Raw genomic sequence first — 19014 nt, forward strand, 5'->3', positions numbered from 1 at the left:
TGCAATGAACCACCTGCACGTGCAGGTGGGGCACAGCCAAGATGCAAAGGGCCTTTCAGGCAGAAATGGGAACACATGGCAGGGGGCCTCCCGGAGCATCCATTTAGCAGGGAACTGGAATCATGATTATTCTAAAGAGCTGTCTTTGTGCCTGGGCCAAATGAGCCACATGGGCTTTGATCTGTAAGGATGCCCGGATGAGGTTTTTCCCTTTAGAAATGGAGCGGGATTGAGGCATCTATCAGATGAATGACATAAGCAAATGTGTGTTCCATCCTCCCGACAAAATTCACCCACACGAGAGGTCACTCCTGTGCCACAGTTACGGGAAAAGCCGAGGGCTGAACAGTAGTTCTGGTGTTTAGGGATGTGAGGTCTGCCTGGACCGCCCGGGAAAGGAGCTCCATTACCTGAGTTTCTTTTCGCTTCCAGAAGTCAAATGGCTGTTAACAAAGCCCAAGGAGGTTCCGTTGAACATAAACGACACCCCCACGGCTCCCTTGTTCCCTAAAGGGAGGGGAGAGGGAAGAAGTCAGTCACACAGGCAAGTTTACCAAGTGGCGGGAAATCAAGGTGAAGCGATGTTCTTAATAAAGAGGGAGAGGGGCGCCTGGGTGGCTCAGTCGGTTAAGCGTCCGACGTCGGCTCAGGTCACGATCTCACGGTCTGTGAGTTCGAGCCCCGCGTCGGGCTCTGTGCTGGTGGTGCAGACCCTGCTTGGGATTCTGTCTCTCCTCCTCTCTGCTTCTCACCCACTTGTTCTCTCTCTCTTTCCCTCTCTCAAATAAATAAAACTTAAAAAAGAATTAAAAAAAAGAAAAATATAAAATAATTACTAATTTTCATATTGACTATCTATGGAAATGGTAATATATATATTTTTAAGTTTATTTATTTATTTTGAGAGAGACAGCCAAGTTGGGGAGGGGCAGAGAAAGAGGGAGAGAGAGAGAATCCCAAGCAGGCTCCATGCTGCCAATGCAGAACCCGATAAGGGGCTCGAACCCATGAAGCCCAGAGATCATGACCTGAGCCGAAACTGAGAGTCGGACACATAACCGACTGAGCCACCCAGGTGCCCAGAAATGGTAATATTTTGAGTGAATGAGGTTTGATAAAATGCTAACTAAAACCAACTTCACCAGTTTCCTTTTACTTTCTTGAATGTGGCTCCTAGCAAATTCATAACAACCTATACAGCTCACCTTCTGACTGGGCTGGACAGCGCTGGCTGGAGCCCAAGTTGAAGAACCTCAGAGATCCTGCGCCCTGCCTCCTCTGGACCAGGGTCTGCCCTGGCCACGATGGGTGCCCCAGCTCCCCTGCCCCCCAGGGAGCCTCTCTTTCCAGCTTTCTCCCCATCCTGCAATGTGGCCTGGGCTTAAATCCCTGCTCATCACTTTCCTGCCATTGTGCTAGGGACAGGTTAAGAAATGTCACTGTAGCCTCCAGCATCTTGTCAGTCCTTGTCCCCACAGGGCATTTATCTTAAATGGGATAATACTCATAAAGCAGTTAGCTCTTGGCCATGAACATGTACGTTCTCAAAAAGGCCTTAGTTCTTCTAAGGTAACGTCCACCAGCATTAGCCAACCAGCATTCCCCGAGCTCTGCCCCATGTTAACCATGGCTGGGAGCCATTTGAGGGGAGCAGTAGAGAGAGTAGAGGCCAGCCCCAGGGTTGGGGGAGGAAGGGAGGAGCTGGTGCATAGGAACGCCTTGGCCTCCAAGCTACCCGCTAATGGCCACGAAACTCGGACTCTGCCCAGACCTCATACCTCCCTCTCTGGCCTCGCCCCCCGACATCCACTAGAGCTGCGGCCCCGGGGCCTCAGGGCCTTTGCTTCACTTTTCCTGCTGTGTGAACACTACCCATACTGATCCTTCCTTACCCCCGGGACTTGAGTCCTTCTCAGAGAGACCCCTGGACCCACCCCCATCTCAAGTAGAACTGGGGCCTCACTGCCCTGTGCACCTTGCCCTGTGCACGCTTACTCCTAGAAACCATCTTACTGTCTGTCTATCCATGCAAGCAGGCTGCTATCTGCGTGGTCACTTGCCCAGCGCATAGCACCGCACTGGGGGACACGGTGTCAGCTCTGTAGTGATGAATGAGAGCTGGGGGCAGCAGCCGGAGGCGAGGTCTGGCTGAGGTGTGGTTTTATCTTGTAGCAGGGGGTCCGAGCACCTTACGTGTTGTTGGGAAGGGGCCGGGGAAGGGAGACGGGCAGCCCAGGCAGGATGCAGCAAGGAAAGACAGGTTCCTGGGCAGCAGAAGGGCGTGGGCTTTGACAGGGCAGCTACGGAGACAGGAAGGAAGGGGGCAAGTGGGTGTGGACACGGGCAGCTTGCGGTTTGTCAGCAGAAAAGCCGAGAGAGCTCTCAACATCCTGTTGTCTCTGGGACTCTGTCCTGTCCCTGACTCCAACCACCAGAAACCACTAGCCTTGCCCTCAACTCCACCCACGGCCCGCGTGGGTGCACCAGCCCACACACACTCACCGACAGACTCACACGTGCACTTGTGAACAGACCTGCGTGAGCACTCACACACACAGACTCACACGGACTCGAACACGCAGACTTGCACGCACACTCAAGCACAGACTTACACATATAGACCCGCATGTACACTCACACACACGTACTCAGACTTGCACAGGTAGACTCGTACATATAGACACACACAGACTCACACCTTTACATACTCACAGTACTCACATACACACCCACACGAAGACTCACACTCACAAACACACTCCTGAAGTCCCCGGCTCTTAATTCAATTCTCTGAGGTGCCCTGACGGGTCCCCACAGGCTCACCGCTAAAACCAGCATTTCCACATCCAACCTGAGTCCTTCTAGAACTACACCAGGGGTTGACAACATAAAGCCCGTGGGCAGGGGTGCCTGGATGGCTCAGTCGGTTAAGCGTCCGTCTTCAGCTCAGGTCATGATGTCACGGTTTGTGGACTGGAGTCCTGCGTTGGGCTCTGTACTGACCACTCAGAGCCTGGCACCTGCTTCGGATTCTGTGTCTCCCTCTCTCTGCCCCTCCCCCACTCGTGCTCTGTCTCTCTCTGTCTCTCAAAAATGAAAATCGTCAAAAAAATTTCAAAAAAATGTAGGAATAAAAAATTTGTTTAAAAGCCTGTGAGCCAAATTGAGCCCCGACCTGTGTCTGTAGGCAAAGCTTTCTGGAACACAGCTACTCCCATTCAAGTTCGTGCTACCCACAGTTTCTTTTGTGTCGCGGCTGCAGGGGTAAGGAGCAGCACGGACCCATAGAGCCTAAAACATCTGCCATCTGGCCCTTTACAGCAAGTCCATCAAGCCCTGTCCTAGGTCCTGGACTCTCAAGGTGGGGGTCTGTGGGGCCAGCAGCGTGACACCACTTGGGAGCTGGCTGGAAACTCAGAATGTCAGGCTCCGCCTGAGACCTGCTAAGTCAGAGCCTGCATTTTGGCCAGATCCCCAGCAGCTCTGGGGTAGACCCCAGATGGGCTTAGGCTGGAGGAACCAACCATTCCGGCTGCCCGGGACCGAGGGGATCCCAGGAAGTGAGGCTCAGTTTTCCACCCAGGGATGTCGCCGTTGGTGGGGACGGGATGGGCACACGAGTGGAGCCGGGGACACGCAGCGGGGGAGCGCGGCCCCTCCCTGCTCACCCAGCGTGTTGGCGATGCCCGTCTTCACGTTGTCGGTGCAGATGTGACTGATGCGGTTCTCATGCTCCGGCTTGGCCAGCACCACGATTCGGATATTCCAGAGGGTGTGGATGGCAACCTGGAGGGGAGCACAACATGGTGACCCTTGGCCCGGGCATGGTGCTTGACCACCCGGCAAGGGATTCCCACCCAGCCCTCACCCCCGAGGTGCAGGGAACCTGTCTAGGGCCCCCAAGCTTCACGAAGCCTCCTAATGATGCCTTGCAGGTGCAACATAGATGAAGAACCAGGACTGGTAAGATTTCAGTGAAGCAAGAGTGACCTACAAGCAGGGGCAGGGAAGAAGGGACGTGCTAGTGATTTGCAGCAACGCCCACGGACCCCAATTTCCGAACAGGTGCCCCTCTCTGGCCCTGGAAGGTAGCGGTGGTGGTGGAGAACGACCAAGGAACATTCAGGCATCTTTGGAAACTGAGAGAGGAGACAGGCTGAGCCGACCCTTGCCTCTGAGATGCTCCTGGCCAGCCTCGCAAAGCCCACTGCCCCTGAGTCCCACCCAGCGCCCTGGCCAGGTGCTCACTGTTTTAAAAGTCATGCTGGTGATTTCTTGCAGGGAGTGTCTGAGTATCTCCAGCCACTCCTTCTCTCCCAGGGGGTCCTCCTGGGTGCCGATCACGTAGATGTCATGGGGGATGTAATCGGCAGAATCATCCCGAGTCTTTCCCTGCCCCTTGGAGAGAAACCAGGACGTGATCTTCTTGGGAGGGGGGGCGTTACCTTCAACAGCAAAACCCAACACCAAGTGAGTCAAAGGCACATCAGGAGAATTCAAAACACAGGTGGGGGAAGTATGCAGGGCAGGAAGTTCACACAGTCACTGAAAACCATTTGGGTCACCCAACAAAGTACTGTAGATAGAGGATGAGGTACTAATTGTTCCCAGGATGTCAGGTAGGGTCAGAGTGCAGTAACGTTTCTTTGTAAAGATAACATGAATTTTAAAGATGAGAACTAGTACCTGAAGATGCCATATGGTGCCTTGAACGAGTGGCACAAGATGTCAAACACTGTCCTAGTCTTTGGGGCTAACTTAGTGACTGAGACAGTCCTTGAGCAATGTACATTCCATTGGCCATGACAGCCCAGCAGGCTGGCAGGTTTGGGATGGGGGCTTTTAGCCCAGGGTTGGGAGACAACAGGGACTTCCTTGCAAAACAGAGACATCTCGGCTGAAAACTAAGAGCCAAAGAAACAGGAAGAGTGTGGAGACCTCCTCCATTTTCATTTCAAAAAATGAGTCAAAGCAACTCAATAAAGAAACGATGAAAGACATTTCTCCTCGAAACCCCCTTCAAGATTGAGTAAACTTTTCCCCCAAGGAGATAACCCTCTTGGCTCACAAGTGCCAAGAACCGACGTAACCTGACTGCCATCATTCTGCTCTCTGCTATGGTTCGTGGTGGGACTGTAGACCCCGGGGCCGGTGGTCTCTGCTTGGGGAAAGCCTCCCACCCACCCAGCCAGCCAGCCAGCCAGCCAGCTCCTTCCACACTGTCTTCTGTGTGAAGGGCACTCCCTCCAGTTGGGAACAGGATGGGCCTAACCACGTCCAGCCAAACCTAAGACCTCCATGCTCACAGAGGAAACACAAGAGGAACAGCGTACCCGCATGCACGAACCCGAGTGGAGAGCTGATAGAATCAGGCAGCCAGCAAGAAATACTAGAGAGGACAGAAGAGGACAAAGGTCCCCAGGCATGGGCCAGAGTTCTACTTCAGGGCTACTCTGGCCCTGGAAAAAAATCTGGGCATGAAGGCCTGGTGGCTTGTGGAATCAGGGTCAGCGGCTCTCCTGACTTCCCTGTTGGAAGACTAGCCCACTCTCCACTCAGCCGACAGTCCAGGACTAGCAAATTACGTTCTCATTTCCAGATCACTTCCTGTCCCTCCATGAAGGGCTGCCACTCACCCTACTCCTCCCAGAGGACACTGCTAGGGGACTACTAGCCGTGTCAGATGGCGGAGGCTGACTCCGCTCTGGACAGTGCGGGGAGGAGAGACACCCAATTAAATTAAAATATCAGATAAACAACAGATAACTTTTAGAGGAAGTCTGTCCCAGGCAATATCTGTTCAACTAAAATTCAAAATTGACTAGACATCCTGTACCTACTTAGTTTTTCTCTAGCTGAAAACTTACACTAAATAATTAGTATGACTTATATTTAGTGTGATATATTTAGTATATAAATATGTATTAGTATTTAAGTATATAGTACATGGTTAGTAAACATATATATATATATATGTGTGTGTGTGTATATATATATATATATATATATATATATATATATATATATATTTGGTGCATATTTAGTACTTATTTCTAGCTGAATACTTACACTAAGTAATTAGTATACATTTAGTGTGATATATTTAGTGTATATATATTAATATATAAGTATACAGTACATGGTTATAACTATATATTTGGTGTATATATATTAATATATAAGTATACAGTACATGGTTATAACTATATATTTGGTGCATATTTAGTACTTATTTCTAGCTGAATACTTCCACTACCTGGTACGACCTATATTCAGTATAATATATATTAACATATAATATGTATCCATATATAAATACATATAGTATATATTTAGCATAATATATATTCAGTATGTATTTATTTCTACCTAGACACCAATACTAAAAAACTGTGCCGTTTATATGAAATTCAAATGCAATTGGGCATCAGAGCTCTCTCTTCCTCTCAGTAAATCTGACAAGGGAGTTCTCTCTTCCAGGCCTGAGGCCCCCTGGCGAGCTGCCTAAGGCTGGCAGGTGCCCAAGAGCCCCATCACCCATATAGGCGGTTTCCCTAACACTTTCCAGCTTAGACATGCCAGGTAACCCAGCCCGGCTGCTCTTGGGGCATGCGAATCCCAGAGCTCATTTCTCTCATCCATTGTCTAGGGAGAAGTCCACAATGCCCTAGAAAGGAGGCTGCGTACATGGGCTGGGGAGTGGGGGCGGGAGGAGGACAGGTGTCCCCCACCCGTCTGCAGATGCCCGGGGCAGCAAAGCAGAACCCAGAGGGAGGGGATGGGAGGAAGCGGATGGGGGTGGGGGGCATGTGGACCCACCCATGTTCCAGGTGCCGATGAAGATGGTGATCATGTCCGGCTCCGCCTGCTCCGAGTGCTTATTCTTCATCTGCTGGAGAAGCTGACAGAAGCCTTCTCTCTTCTAGGGATGGAAGGGCAGACAGACTCAGAAAGGCCTCCACCTCCCTGCACATTACACTTTCAAAGGGCTTGGTCAGCTTCAAGAAAACTGACAGGGGCGCAAATCAGTACGAACTTGCAGGAGAGCAATCTGGAAATGTGGGTCCAAAGTCTTAAGGAAGTGGCTTCTGACCGCCATTCCTCCGCAAGGGCCTGACTCTAACAACCACCAGGAACTGTGCGAAGACCCAACTGTGTCACGGGGACCGTAGCGCGCACTTCAACACAGAAAAAATTAGAAACGACCTCAGTGTCCAATCCTAGGAAGCAAATTAATAATCGTATTATGAGTCATCCACATGCCAGACAGAATACCGTAGGGTTTACAAGTTTTGGTGCAGAAACACTTTCTCAACAAGCATAGATGTCCAAACTATATTGTTAGGTGGGAAAAGTCAGTTGACGAAACCGTATGAATAGCACTGTTGCATTTTTATAAAAACACAAACAAAAACCATCCAGAAAGACAGAGTCCAAAGTCTACTAGTAGCACAGGTGTGTTTTCATTTTAAATGTTTTGCTTACTTGTTATTTTTCCACCAATGAGAATAGATTACTTATGTATTTGCTTGTTTTCCAGTTTATTTCTTTATTTAGGGAGACAGAGAGAGAATCAGCAGGAGAAGGGGCAGAGAGAGGGGCACAGAGGATCCTGAGCGGGTTCTGTGCTGACAGCAGAAACAACAGACAGCAGAGCCCCAACGTGGGGCTCGAACTCACAAACCACAAGATCGTGAGTTGAGCCAAAGTCAGATGCTTAACCGACTGAGCCACCCAGGCACCCCGAGAATAGACTACGTATTTAATGAATGAAAATTTAGATCAAGGAAGCTAACAAGAAAAGAACAGATGAAAGCTGTCAGAGTCTCCTTCATAGTCTTCACTGAGTTGTCCCGGGTACCTGGGTATACAGCAGGGGACAAAGCAGCGCAGCTCTCTCAGAGCGTGCCGTCAAGGGCAGGCTGAAAAAGCACACACACACATATTTCAGGTTGTACCATAGGAAATTACCAATATGTGCCTGTTTCACACCTACAGAGATGGCAATTTCATTCGATTCGACCTAATAATTGCAAATCCCAGGTAATCACTTCTGAAGAAACCAGCTCACAAGGACGTCGTGAGGACTGTCATTATGGAATCCTGTCCTCAGTTACGTACGAATGGCTCCAAATTTGGTGCCTCAGTTTACTGCTGTGTCTCAATCCTGAGCTTGCAGCAACGGACAGAATTGGTGTTGGGATCTATGTCCCCGTATGCAGAATGACGCCCAGCCACGCGTTCTTTCTCTCCACCTCCCCCCCCCCCCCCCCCCCCCGCCCCTTCGCTGTCATGCCTCTGAGTTCTTCCCACCCTCTCAGCCAGCTCTGGGCACCTTTGGGCCTCCCACTGGCCTCCCACCAGCCCACCCCTGCCACTTCATCCATGGGGCACATGAAAGAAGCCAGGTCCTGGCACTTGGTAAGCTAAGCTGGGAGCCCTTGTCCCTCAGTCTTCCCGTGGTGCTAACACACAGTCAGCCAACAATCTGATGTGATTAGAGCGCTTTGCGCCCTGCCTCACATGAGCCATATATTAACGGATGAACAGTAAGGCCGACGTGGAGGGTTTCAGTCCCTGGCTGCCATGTCATAGCAGAGGGATCAGATCATAGAGAAGCCGGACTCTGGCTACACAGAGGCCCCCCGCAATGCCCAAAGACCCTGAGGATTTCCATCAGCCGGCACCACCTCCTGTTCCAGGAGCCAGTCCTGGTGGGACGTCTCACTCCTGCAGAGTGGGGCAAAATGCAGACACGGAAGGAGTGCTGGCTGGTTTTTGGAGTTAAATCTGAGGTGCCCCAGAGGGCTTCTGAGTCCAGCCCAGAGAAGACAAAAGGTCTCCCAGTGGGGCTCAGGGTGGGATGAGGCACAAGTGATCAAGGACGTGCCCCCTCGGGGGCAAGCTGTTCAAATCCCAGCAGACCTGGGACGTGTCCCAATCTCCCCGGGACTGGTTTTCCCAGGTGGGAAGGGGGCTGTGAGAACCAAGTGAGCTAATGGTGCACATTTCCAGGCACAAGCAAGCCTCAAAAGACACATGTCCCTCACTCCCCTCCTGACCCATCTAAGTAGTTTGTCATCACTCACTTTGGAATCAGCAAAAACATATTCCTTCCGCAAGGTCTTCTCCTTCTCAGTTTCCACCAAAATCACCAACTTGTTCAGAAACTTCTGAGACTTGATGAGCTGCAGGACTTAAGAGAAATGAAAGTTAATTTATTCACTCATCTACTTACCACACAATATGTAGGGTCTACACTATATTCTGCCACCTGATCATCAACAATCCTGACTTCCCATCCTCAGGTGAGCACCAAATTTATGCCTAATCTCCTAGATCCCTTTGCTCCTGGCTGTTCTTCTGGACAAGGGCTCATGCTTGAGAAGGGTGGTGCTTTGTACAAGCAAGAGGCAGCCTGGCCAGAGCAGAGACAGTGTGAACTGTCACCTTTTCATGTTCCTCCTTTGCTTTCTCTCCTCCTACCTCCATTCCTTCCTTCTTTTGCTTTGCTTTTAGTTTGTGTCTAAACTAAAATTGTTTACTTCTATCAACAACCAAGACTCAAATCGTTCTACAAGATTTTTTACAAACATTAGTATCCCCCCAACCCCACCTCCCTCCAATGTCCTCCTACCGACAGGCAGCCACGTTCAACTCCCTTAATGGATTCTTTGGGAATTTTACTGTCTCTAAATAACATGCTTATATTACTTCTTGGTGTTTCAGTTTTAGCTATTTCCTATTACATATCGACTTCCCACTACAGAAGATGAAGGTTTAGATCTCTTTCAACCTGTCTCCCTTCTCACACTCCTCTCCCCCTACTAATGCGTAATTTCAGTCCCCTCCTCATCTTCCAGTAATTTTGGCCAAGTAAGTACTCAGTGTATTATTAGGACTATGGAAGGGCTATTGACAGATAAACCTCCACTGCTTTCCTTTTCCTACACAACTTTGTTTTTCCTGGAGTTAATAATTGCCATGTTTTTTTTTTCCATTGGTCCTAACCCTCCTAGTTATGTAACTCTCTTTTTCCTGTAATTAAACACTTTCAACAGGTTTGCCATCCTGGGAAAGCCTCTCCCAGAGCCTCTGGGCCCTCTCTTCTCTGGGCTGGGGACCTCTAAGCCTAATGCATAGCCATTACCTTAGAACTTCCCTCTCCATCATTCAGGAATTCATTCACTTGTCTCTCTTGTACTGGATCCCATTTCTCAGCTATCATGTCTTCCTCTTTCTTGCTTTATGCCCAAGTTTTGGTAGAGCAACATCTCTAAAAGTTTTCCAAGAAAAGGGAATGGGTAATAACTTTTGGAGGCCTGGCATGCCTGAAAACCCTACCTTCACACTTCAGAATAATTTTCCTCGGGACTCTCCCTTTGGAGAACTTGCTCTGTCATGTCTAGTTTTGGGCACTGCTGCTGAGAAACTCCAAGTCATTTGGATATACCTGTCTGCAGAAGAGTTAACCTGGGAGGCCTGACCACCATCCTTGGAAAGATGCTTGCAAGGTGGTGGTTGAAGGGCATCTGGGAACATGGTTTTGGGAAGGGTCCCAGCATCTCCTGACTGATAAGAGCAGCTCACTATCCCCAAACTGTTTCTAAAACAGTATGGTTTACACTGAACATCCGCTTTCCTCCTGGAAGTCTAGAATTTGGGTACGTGCCAGGCAGAGAGGGTGCCTATGTGACCAGTCGCCAGTAAAAATCCTGAGTGCTGACTTTCTAATGAGCTTCTCTGATAGACGACATTTCACATGTATAGTCACAACTCACTGGGGGAGTAATTAAGCGTGCCCTTTGTGACTTGTATTGGGAGAGGACTCCTGGAAGCCTGTGCTCGGTTTCCCCATGGAATTCTTCCCATGTGCCCTTTCCTTTTGCTGATTTTGCTTTGAATCCTTTCACTGTAATAAATCACAGCTGTATGACTTTATGCTGAGTCCTGGAAGTTCTCCTAGTGAGACCCTAAACCCAGAGATAGACTTGGGGGGAGCCCTGACACAGTCTGTAATCTATCTTTTACCTTGAAGATTTTAGGATCTTTTCTTTGACACGAATGTTAAGAATTTCCAACGCTGTGTGCGCCTTAAGGTGGAACAAATTTCCTCTGCTATGCTGGGCACTTTGTGGGCCATTTTCAATTTGGAAACTGGTGTTCAGCTCTGAGAATTTTTCTCATTGTTTCCATTTTCTCTTCCTGACTTATTTTGGTGTTGGACATCTTGGACTGGTCTAATTTTAAATAAGCTCTTCTCTTCTATTTTCCCCTCACTTTGTTCTTTTGTTCTACTTCTGGGAGACTTCCTCAACTTTATCATTTTACCCTTCCATTCTGTTTTTATTTTTAAAACTTTCTGCTGTAATGTTTTAATTTCCGCTTCCTTATCGTCTTCCCCTCTCTTCCTTCCTCCTTCTACTTTGTTCTCTGGACGTTCCTTTTAAAATAGCACTCTGTTCTTGTTTCATGGTGCAATTTCTTTCAAACTTCATAATTTGCTCTCTCCAAGTTTTTGGTCTTTTTGCTTATTTTTGCCTTGAGTCTCACTGCCCATCCCAGGCTTCCCTTCAATGTCTGGTGATTCTTGGCTGTGCCTTCCAACAGTGACAGAGTCACACTGGGCTTCTGTACTGGGTGGTCTCATGGGCTGACTCATGGGGAAACCTCTTGATTTTTGCCCCTGGGCTGGTCGTGTGCTCCAGAGAAGAATCTTTCAACCTCCTGCCCACAGCGTGTAGACCTGGCTGGCAGCATCCGGGCGAGGCAGGGATGAAGGCTGTGGGATCAACATTCAGAAGTAACTGCTATTTAGTCCTGTGTTTCCAGTGGGTTCCTCGGCCCTTACCAGGCCTGGTGTCCCCCCAGCTTTTACCTTCTCTGGAGAACTAACATCCAGTCTTCTAATGAGTGAGGGGACCTGGAGGGGAGGCTGTGAGGAATGGAGAAAGATCTGGTGGGTCTAACTCTTTTAAAAGAGATTTTCTTCCAATCCTGATGTTTATAATCTCACCTTCACCCCCACTTCTAGGGGCCCCTCACAGTATCAATTCCTGTACCCTTTGTGGGTTCTGTGGTATGAGTCAGGTGTCTCAGTTTTTCCTACTACATGCTTAAAATTGAGTTTTGGTTCCTATAAGTTGGTTATCATTATCCATCTGTTTTTCAGCACTTAGAATTTTGTTGCCATCATTTTCTCACCTGGTCTCTTTGTCCCCGCGAGTTTTGCTTTTAGGAGGGAACTGACAAATGTGTATGTTCAACGGCCATCTTGACAGAAATCCCACCCAAGGGAAATCGTGGATGTCCTGTATGCTCAGAAATCCCATCAGCCTTGGGGCGCCTGGGTGGCTCAGTCGGTTAAGTGTCCGACTTCAGCTCAGGTCACGATCTTGCGGTCCATGGGTTCGAGCCCCGCGTCGGGCTCTGGGCCGACGGCTCGGAGCCTGGAGCCTGTTTCCGATTCTGTGTCTCCCTCTCTCTCTGCCCCTCCCCCGTTCATGCTCTGTCTCTCTCTGTCTCAAAAATAAACATTAAAAAAAAAAAAAAAAAAGAAATCCCATCAGCCTTGTCGGCACCGTAAATATCCCATGGTGTGACTCCCACTGCTACCAAGTGGGATACCCTCAGACTCTTCCTAATCCGCTACTATGAGGCCATGTCTCCTTCCTTCCAAACTCCTGGTTTTCCTTGACAACCATATGCAGGATTGTGTGGCTGTTTCCAAGATGGGACATCTTGCTCGATCAGGATTAGTACTCTGCTAGGCCTGGTATGTGGCCCACTTATCCCCACACCTAGTTAAATAAAACCAGAAGCTCTTTGTGGTTCTCTTCTTTGCCCCTCTACATCCACTCATGAGCAGGTGTGAGCAGTTCTACCTTCAAAACATTCCCCACGTCCATCTTTCAACATGTCAAGCCACCACCATGGCAACTGTCTGGTGACTGTCAAGGCCTCCTAATTGGTCTGTCTTCCTGTCTCCCACAATCTACTTTTAGCACAGCAGCCAGAGTTCATCTTAAATGGGATCACACTACTCCCTTGCTTCCAATTTCCTAACAGTGGCTCACTGCCCTTAGAACATACCCCGGCTCACCAAGCCCAGGATAGGTGCCCAATCTCTGCACCATCTGTGCTCCAGCCACTCCAGCCTTCGCACACGCCAAGCTTGCTCCCATCTTGGAAACTCTGCTCAAGGGCCGCTGTCCATGGTGTTTGCATGGCCAGCATCTTCTTGACACTCAGGTGGCAGCTCAAATGGCACCCCTCCATCATTGTCCTATCGTCCTACTTACATTCCCAGCCTAGAGCTTATCACTCCCTGACGCCTTACTGGCTTATATATTTGTGTACTTGGTAATTTTCTCCTCGACCCTTACTTGCATGGAACCTCCCTAAGAACGAGGACCCCCACCCCCACCCCGGCTTATTCACCTTTGCATCCCCAGCACCTGACACCTAATAACTGCTCAGTGAGTGAATACATTATGGTTTCCTCATACAGCAACTGGCTTTTCCTATGCACAGAAGAGCTCAATGCCAAAGCTACCCATGAACATGGTGACTGGAGCAGGGCAAGGAAGCTCCAACACCTGCAGTCGAAGATTTCCTTCAAATGATCAGCACTTTACAGAACCATGATTGGAAACTGTGCCAGGACTGGCTGAAGACATGCCTTATCCCACCAGAACTCACAATGACCCTACAGGAATTCGTTTCATGGCTATGGACACGGAGTGTGAGTGGTGAAGCCACTATTCAAGGTCAAGCCACTATCAAGCTGTGGAGCAAGGATGCAGACACAGTATGTGAATCCAGTCTACCCAGAGCTCCTCACTGCTGAAGCACCCCGCCTCCAGTGCCAGTTATAGACAAGTCCCTAAACACGTGGCCCCATGGACTGTGTTACCGCAATGGTCTTGAACTCATTTGTTCATTCACTCACTCAGGGATTCACTCAGTATGTATTTATCAATCACTTACTCTGTGGAAGTGTGGCTGTAAACTCTGGGGATTTAGCAGTAAACAAAAAAGCCCCACTTCCTGGCCTCTGTGGAGACCACATTTTTCTGGTGGGCGGGAATTTATGAGCAACATTGCAAGCGCCTCAGTCAATTGGCAATCCCTGACTATGCACCTGCTGGGTACCTGGTCCTGTGCAGGATTTCAGAGGGTGTAAGATAGGGACTTGGCCCACTTAGGGGAGGGAACTTGTGAACAAGTAATTGTGTCCTGATGTGACAGATGCCGTAACAGAGGGTGAGCTGGGCTCCACGGACTGAGAGGACAGGGACCAGGTAGGTGTAGCCCGCAGGCAGTCTGGGCCGGCAGGCTCTGGGCATCCATGCTTCTCCTTCAAAGGCTCATTAACCTCCACTGTAACAGTGCATTCTCGACACAAGCTGGGTTTTCCCAGGGCCGCTCTTCTCCAGCTTGGCTCTTTCACCCATCCCTGATCTGACGGCAACTCTCACACCGCCCATAATCCCACAAAGGGGTATATTCACCCCTCTAGGAGGTCAACCCATCCATCAGTGCTCTCCGTTCCACAGAACGTCTCCAACTTTTACTTTGGCATTCAGGGCCCTGTCCACATCTGGGACCCCATGCCCCACTGCTCCTCCCCTTGGGGCCACAAGTAACATGAGATTTCCCTAACACCCTGCTCCGACATATGCCACTCAGTCCTAGTGCCCTCTCCTACCTTATGCTTGGTGAACTCCTATTCATCCTTCAAAGCCCTAGACAGAGCCATCTGTAGTATGAAGCCTCCCTATGTATCCCACAACAGAGCTAATCAATTGTCCTTCCAGGCTAACCTTGCATCTGACACACATTCTAATACGTGCTCACAAGTCAACTTTCCTTCTAAACTGCTACATCTTTGAGGGAGGACTATACTCGGGACTGGTCCGTGGAAGATACTCCAAGGAAAAACGTCCACTGAATTAAACTGACAAGGGTGAACAGTGCTTCCCAGAACCCTCAAGTCCAGAAACTCGAGATCTTTACAGCAGTCAGGCACTGTGACACCCTCTTCCCTCATCTCAGGCTTCATTTTCTTAAGCTGGGTCCACCCCTTCCAGCTGTAACTCATTCTCTGTGACAGGTGAGAGGGAAGGAAGCATGCTCTAAAGTACGGCTCTATGGATCACTTTCAACACAGCCCAATCCTATTCAAACCCTCATATGCCCCATGTCTCTGGCCCTGCCTCAACACCGTGACCTCCACCCTGCATGACCATGACAGCCCGTGTCTGTGTCTGTGTCACGACACCCCCGTGTCTAGGGACTTTCTTTTCCTGGTCTTTCCTCACTGCTGCACCTTGCCCTCTCCATCTTCTGCCTTACCTTGGAAGGATGATTAGAACAGCCGCGGTATTTTCACGAGCACCTACTACTTACTCTAAGTTGATCTCTTTAAGACTTGTGGCAGCCCCACAGGATGTGTATCCTTGTGACAAGAGCACACGGAGAGAGGCACTAGACCGAGGTCACGAGCGGCCAAGCTGGGATCCAAGGCTGGGCTTCTACCGTCTCCCCTGTACCATCTATGCTCTTCCCCTCCCTGCACCCCACTTCCTGCATGGGGCTGGTCCCCAGACTCCCACCCCACCTGCTGCCCTGAGAGCACCCCTTGGACCTTGGTGCCACAGCCCAGATAGGAGCAAGAGGTTGCAGGCCGGAGTAGGCCCACGTGGGGTTGACCTCTCTCCCCCGGCCTCTGCCTGGGCACTTTGCCATGGGGCCGGTGCTGCTGCTGGGCACAAAGGAGGTGCTCTCAAATGCCTCAGCTCATCTACTCCGCATGACAAACCTAGGAGAAATCTGTTATTGTTATTACTATTACTATTATTCTCATTTCACAGATGAGGAAAATGAGGCACAGAGGCCATAAGTAACCAGGCCAACATGGTATCACTAGCAAGTGGCAGGGCCTTGATCTACCCTCACTCCTCTCTGTCCCCTTGTGCCCAGCAGTCTGGCACCAAGCCAGCACTGAACATAGAATCTCCCTTCCTGCCAGTCTGCAGGCCCAGCTGTAGGGGACTCTGGGGGATGTTGCTGTAGGGCTTGGCTGTCGAGCCAAATATCTGCCATCTGAAGAGACAGCTCAGGTGAGTGTTCTTGACGGGTAAGTCTAGAGATCCATGTGAAACATGCCATGAGATGCTGCGCCTGCCATCTCCGCTGATGCTCACTCAGGCCCAGAGCAGTTGGGCGAAGCGTCCAGGGTCACACAGCTGCTGAGTGGCAGAGCTGGGATATGAATTTAGGCAGTTTAGTTCCAGGACCCACATGCTTGAGCACATGCTAAACTGGGTCTCAGTCTACGCTACGCTAAAAGACGCTGACTGGCCCGGCAACCCTTCCACGTGCAGGGCTCTGTACGGGGACCGTGCCGTGGCCTTTTGCAACAGCCTGGCTCCTAGTGGGGAAGTGCACGTTCACAAAGAAGTGCCCCCCGTCCCCCGCCCGGCACCGGGCATGTAAGTTCCCTTCCCCAGGCTTTGGTGGAAGGCAGTGGAACAGACGGAGGGCCTCGTGAAGGAGGCACATGCGAGGTGGGCCTCGGAGCTGGGCGGGGGACCCACAGGCAGGGTGAGGGGTGGTGAGCATCCTGGCACAGGGGTGGGCGTGCCTGGTGGGACTTCCTCTCTGGCGGTCCGCTACTGACCGGCCAGGGGTAACGGCACCTGCAGAAGGGGAGAGTCACGGGTGTGGGAGGGGGTCTTACTCTTATTGTGGCTGTAGAACTTGTCCTCAGAACCGTCCTTGGACTTCTTAATTATCAGTTTCCCAGACTCCACGTCGACTTTGAGCTGCAGCTTCTGAGGAATCCCCAGGGATTCTGACTTTACCTGCAAGGAGAGGGGAGACGTGGGTCACCCTCTCTCTCTCCAGACTCTCCCGGAGCCTGTGAGCCCTTCGTCCATGGGGTTGCACAGCCCTTGGCCGCTCCAGCCCTGGTGTCCCGTCGGTGCCATTGGGCTCCTACCTCCCAGCGTCCCTCGCCCCAGAGCCCCAGTCCGTGTTTCTGCGGGCAGCCCCCGAGAACCTGGCGAGCGTCGTGTGCACATCAGCTGCTCTGCCAACAGGTTTGGCAGAGGGAACAGGTGAACTACCGGAAACTGATTCATTTCACTGCTTAATTTGACAACACTCATTAATGTGATGCGTCATCTATTCCCAGAAAGGATGTTCATAACAGATTTAAGCTCCTGGGCCTTGTTACAACCAACAATTTAACATTTACTGATGACAATTAGGAAAAAGACAATTGCCTAGGCATGCTCAGAAGCTGGAGATGGAAATACAGAATTATCATCAGGGCCAGAAAGGGCCTTTGGGGCTCATCTCGTCCTGTGTTTTGGAATGTGGGACCAGGGCTGGGCTGGCTGCACCAGAATCTGTGTGGATCGTTAAGAAAAACAAATTTCTGTATCTGAGCTCGGAGGTTCTATGTAAGTCACGCTCGGGGAAATCATGGAAATTGTTTTCCTGCTCTTCTCTTGAGGCACTACTTTGCTGCCAGTTTTGGGGGCCCCTTTTTGATGTCACTTACTGCCACGAGTTGGAAGATACAGTTTAAAGCATCTTGGGCTGAGGAGCTCTCCCCTGGGAAGCCTTCCCTGAAGGGGGTTCGCACACCTGTCTGGGTACCAGCTCCACACGTGGCCCTGCCAACCAGCACTCTCAGTGTCGGGCTCCTTGCCTTCATTCTGCTGAGCCAAAAGGCTGTCCTTCCACAGGGACCAGAACGGCCCCCGGCTTCCTGGAATACAAGGGCACATCCACTCACCTCAAAGGTGACCGGAGGGATGAGGGAACGTCGATGGGGAGACTCAGTGCCTTCATGCAGCAAGGCCTTGACCTGTGGGCATGAATGCATAAGGCTCTTCAGGTTGGGGGGCACAGGGAAAGCAGCGTCTTTGGGGACAGAGTGAAAGGGAGCACAGAGCATGCACACGGGGGCATTCTCTAAGCGAAGAGAGGACCAAAGAGAAGCCCAGAGAAGCTGCATCCCGGGATGTCCTAATACCTTGTCTTCAATGGAGGACAGGAGGCTCGTCAGTTGGCTGAGCTTGGCCACCATGTTAACTGGATTGGCCTCACCAGGCGCCTGAGGGAAAGAGCAGGTAGGGACAGCAGTCACAGTGTCACCATCCAGAGGCGTTCTGCTGGGCCCTTTCCACGCTCTCTCTCATTTTGCTCTCCCCGCCGACCACCCCCCAAGTGCTATCACCCCCCTTCGCAGACAAGAACATCAGCTATGTCGCATCATCTCAGCATTAGCGTCGCCAAAAAATAAACCTTCATCTGCTTCTCCAATGTCCTGTCACCTCAGCCACTCAAGTTGCTTAAAAAACATCCTGGGATTGGCCTTGATGGTTACCTTGGTTCCCCCTACATCTACAGCATTGGTGTCCCTCCTCTACTTCCAAAATATAGCCATCTCACTGCTTAAAACCCACCACTGGGAGAAAATTATTTGAACTCCTTAGCCTGCCCTCTGAGGCTCTGTATGGTGACCCTTCACCCCCAGCCACTCTCCTCCTCACCTGTGACCTGCGCGTGTCCTTGAGCTACACTCCCCGAGGAATTCCCAGAGATGTGGGGGTCACCTGGGAGGACCACCTCCTCACTCAGGTCTCAGATCCACAAAGGGGTGTTCGTGGACCACACTAGCTAAAGATGACCATCCTCTATCAAATCACTCTGCTTGCTTCCATATCAATCACCTAGGTCATTCATCTGTTCCTTGTGTTTTCCCTGCCAGAACGGGAGCTCTGTGAGAACTGGGGCCATGAGCATGGCATGCAGGACTAGCACCTGGCCATAGAAGATGCTCCATGAAGTTGGTCAACACGTACAGGAGGCCCAGAGAGCCGAAGTTCCTTGTCTGAAGTCACACAGCCAGTGAATGGCAGGGCGGGACTTGAATCCATGACCGTCTTGAGACCAAATCCACGGTCTCAAGCGTTTATTCCCAGAACCGACATTTAC

The 19014-nt window shown here is 50.5% G+C and overlaps 1 protein-coding gene across 3 annotated transcripts in view; it reads right to left on the reverse strand.

The window, feature by feature from the left end:
* INPP5D (inositol polyphosphate-5-phosphatase D) overlaps positions 1–19014 on the reverse strand; it is a 122574-nt gene that overhangs the window by 30359 nt on the left and 73201 nt on the right. For 2 of the 3 annotated variants that reach the window (XM_058700907.1, XM_058700913.1), the window contains exons 7-14: positions 18050–18130; positions 17810–17881; positions 16745–16868; positions 9090–9196; positions 6820–6922; positions 4249–4445; positions 3669–3786; positions 411–507 (exon numbers count right to left, since the gene is read on the reverse strand). In XM_058700907.1, the coding sequence (XP_058556890.1) occupies positions 411–507; positions 3669–3786; positions 4249–4445; positions 6820–6922; positions 9090–9196; positions 16745–16868; positions 17810–17881; positions 18050–18130 (899 nt within the window). The remainder of the gene's footprint in view (positions 1–410; positions 508–3668; positions 3787–4248; positions 4446–6819; positions 6923–9089; positions 9197–16744; positions 16869–17809; positions 17882–18049; positions 18131–19014) is intronic. The other variant, XM_058700922.1, reaches the window with a different exon arrangement.

This window comes from Neofelis nebulosa, chromosome 2 (genome assembly GCF_028018385.1).
Source record: "Neofelis nebulosa isolate mNeoNeb1 chromosome 2, mNeoNeb1.pri, whole genome shotgun sequence".
Lineage (NCBI taxonomy): Eukaryota > Metazoa > Chordata > Mammalia > Carnivora > Felidae > Neofelis > Neofelis nebulosa.